This window comes from Branchiostoma floridae, chromosome 10 (assembly GCF_000003815.2).
Source record: "Branchiostoma floridae strain S238N-H82 chromosome 10, Bfl_VNyyK, whole genome shotgun sequence".
NCBI lineage: Eukaryota > Metazoa > Chordata > Leptocardii > Amphioxiformes > Branchiostomatidae > Branchiostoma > Branchiostoma floridae.
Window position 1 is genome coordinate 10,196,033 of NC_049988.1, and position 3,180 is coordinate 10,199,212.

Here is a 3,180-nt window from a genome sequence, read left to right on the forward strand (position 1 = left end):
TATGTAGCATGTATGTAACATGCATGTAGCACATCACCAATAAGTGTGCAAGTAGCATGTCTGAAGTACAATTATGAAGGCCCCAGCCATGTGCCTGTGTGTGTCCTCAGCAGCAAGAAAAGGTGCCTGCACCTATAAATACGGTGTTCTATGCAGTGTACAATGTCGATACCTTGTCCACATTGTCGAAGTGCTAGCCTTTGCATAACCCTCCCCACAGCTCATGTAATCCTAAATACAAGTGTGTCTCTATCTCCAGTATGTCTTAAACTCTATTACAACTTAGTCTATGATAGATATCTGGGGTCCCTCCCATGTTGATTTGTAACGTTTTGAGTTGGTACAACAGCTTGAGTGCCCATGCATGAGGCAGTGTGCTGACAGTGTAGGGAAATAGGTGCACACTACCTACAGTACCAAGACTTGCTCCGAAAATATCCTCCTAAGTTCCTGTGCTGCGTTATCTACTGCAAGACATGTTTCAAATATAGCTCTGGCCATTTAGATGTAATACGTCATCATATGTTACAGGGAATGTCCATTAATAACTAGATGGGGGGGATAGAGAAAGTAATTGAAAGCTGCATAGTGCTTACAAATGAATGAAAATGGTGGCACTTTTCAATCACTAATTGGAAGATGGGATGATTATAGCATAACATAGATGAGACATGATATGGGGTAAGGCTCCCAGATTTTTTAGGGCTATGTCACCCCTAGAGATATAATGGACATTCCCTGCAGTTTGATGCTGTGCTGCTAGGTGGCGTTACTTCATGTTCTGAAACTGCTCTCTGTTCCGCCGTAGTTTGTCTAGTCGTTTCTCCAGATGGCTATTCATCATGGCCAGCTCCTCCGCCCGGTCGCTCGCCGATCGCAACTTTTCAGGAGAAAAAAAACAAGACATAATGAGTTCCTTTGAAAAAGAACTTTCCATGTTGGAAGTGTGGAAAAGCATACTGCAAGGTGCAAGACAAGAAACACGACAGTGAGACTTCCAGAGAAAAAAAAATATTGTGTTTGCAAATGAAGTGGTGGACACGGCAAATGCTTTGGCATCATGTGCTTTCAACAAAAATGAACACATGCTTTTTTTTGTTCCTATTAAACAAACCGTCTGACTGCCTTACTATTATGCTAATGAAACGAAACTAAAACCTGACATCACGACAAATGTAAACAAATATCAAATCCATACATAACATACATGCAAACATTCAATACAAATGCAGTGCTGTGCTTAACTGCCGTCGGAAACAATTAAAAATAAGAGCAGCGTGATCACCAAGGGTCAAGTGTGAAGGGTACTAGTTTTAACCATTGCAAATCTGTCTGATAAAACTGTACAGTGGCAGGGATAAGGAAACAGGTATTAAGAAACCCTTCAAGCTGCCAGGCATGTATGACGTGTGTAGTTATGTAGAAGCTTGCATCACACATATGTACCATTGTGGCCTCTGTGCTGATAGAAAGACTTAATCTTTTCTATCCTACGCTCTAGACTGGAGTTGCTTTCTTGGAGCTCCTCTACCGTATCCTGAGACTTTCTCAGCTGGGGAGGGGACAGGGTGTTAGCCAGGAGAATGGTGAGGGAGAGAAGGATGGAAAAACAAGAGGAAATGTAGCAACAATGTGTGAATCCTTCTGATACCACAACCTTACATTTCAACATAAAGCCTTACGTTCAACTCTACTCAGTGCAAAGTTGAACCCTGTTGAAATGTAGGTTGTTGGTATCTAGTATGTTTAAAAGAAAAGAACAAGCAAACCAAGAAGAACACGAAGCATATAGTAGAAAGAGGAAAGCTCTTTTACAAGATAAAGTCAGAACCAAACATGAAAGCCTATATCTCAAGGAAAAGACAGAAAGACAATGAAAGATGTTGCTCAAGTACGAAACGTTTCCTTACCTCTCGCTCTAATTTTCTTTTCTCTGTCTTGAGTTCATCTTCCTTCTTCTCGGCTCCCTCAGCAGCTACCCTGTACCTGTTCACCTGGCCTTCAAGTCTTTGGATCTGGTAAAACAGAGTCACAGTGTCACATGTCAATCAACTACACAGGCTGTACAGCCATAGCGATGAAAGTATATGTTACTAAAAACAAATCTACCATTAGGTAGAGAATCATCATTACACTATTTTCTAACAGGAAACATCAGAAGCATGAGATGAGGTCTGATATACAAGGACTTCCAATATTCTTTGGGAACAGATTTAGTCAAATTTTCAGTCAGAGGCTATACAGCTTTTTGGATCTGTATCTATATAGCTGGTATAACCTCTATTATGTGCAACACACCAACTTTGCAGGTACATGACGAAGTAGGACTGAATGACCTGTTACGCCTAGCCTTTGCACATCAAACTGTAAATGTTGTAAAAAGCTATCTAAACTGCTCTTACAGTACTTGCTGGCAACAAGTTCCACTCTATGATACTTTTAAGGAAAAACATTTGAACACCTCTATTCTAGGTTGATTTCTCTTGACCTGAAAATGAAATACACACACTATAAGTTATAACATAATTTTGCTACATGTATATCCAAGCAGATCTATCAGGGACAAAGGGCTAAACTGGCCATAAGCCAATTGGATACTGTTTAGCCCTATAAATACTGCCTTTGCTCTCGATAGATCTGCATGGAGATTATCTAGCAACAACCAAAGGTCATAGTTTACTCACATTCCCCTCCATAGCTGCAAGGTCCTGCTCTGCTTTCTGTAACCTAAACTTGTAGTTGTTGACCTGTTTACTTGCTTCTCCTGAAGGTAAACAAACAACAGGTCATGAGTTTCTTGTGATCCAAGAATGTACAGATCTTATCTTTGCCTTACATGTATCATCTCAAGTTTTCTCCTACATGTACATTACATTTCCAGCAATTGAAAATGTCTTTGAATATTTTACTGCAGTGTTGTAGTTTTGTGCTTTGTTGTATTTAGCTGGCAGTAGAAGACACAAATAAGCAATGTTACTCCAAACACTAAACAATTGCTACATCCAGTTTTAGCAGGTACTGCAATATTTTTACCTATAATAAGCATATTTTTAAGAGATATTCTACAAGACACGTAAAAGCAGTAGTTAGGTTACTAGTAGTTAAGAAAGCTGGTAACTCAAAATAACAATCATGACACCAAAAAATTGGACTCCAGCCAGAAAATCACAATACAGAGTC

At 39.7% G+C, this 3,180-nt stretch overlaps 1 protein-coding gene across 5 annotated transcripts in view; it reads right to left on the bottom strand.

Moving 5' to 3' along the window:
• The window catches only part of LOC118424027 (leucine-rich repeat flightless-interacting protein 2-like), a 42,392-nt gene continuing 39,212 nt past the window's right edge, over positions 1-3,180 (bottom strand). For 3 of the 5 annotated variants that reach the window (XM_035832450.1, XM_035832452.1, XM_035832451.1), the window contains 4 exons: positions 2,685-2,764; positions 1,911-2,015; positions 1,447-1,552; positions 1-880 (listed from right to left, as the gene is read on the bottom strand). In XM_035832450.1, coding sequence (XP_035688343.1) covers positions 834-880; positions 1,447-1,552; positions 1,911-2,015; positions 2,685-2,764 — 338 coding nt within the window. In that variant the 3' untranslated portion in view covers positions 1-833. The remainder of the gene's footprint in view (positions 881-1,446; positions 1,553-1,910; positions 2,016-2,684; positions 2,765-3,180) is intronic. The other 2 variants (XM_035832454.1, XM_035832453.1) reach the window with 1 other exon arrangement.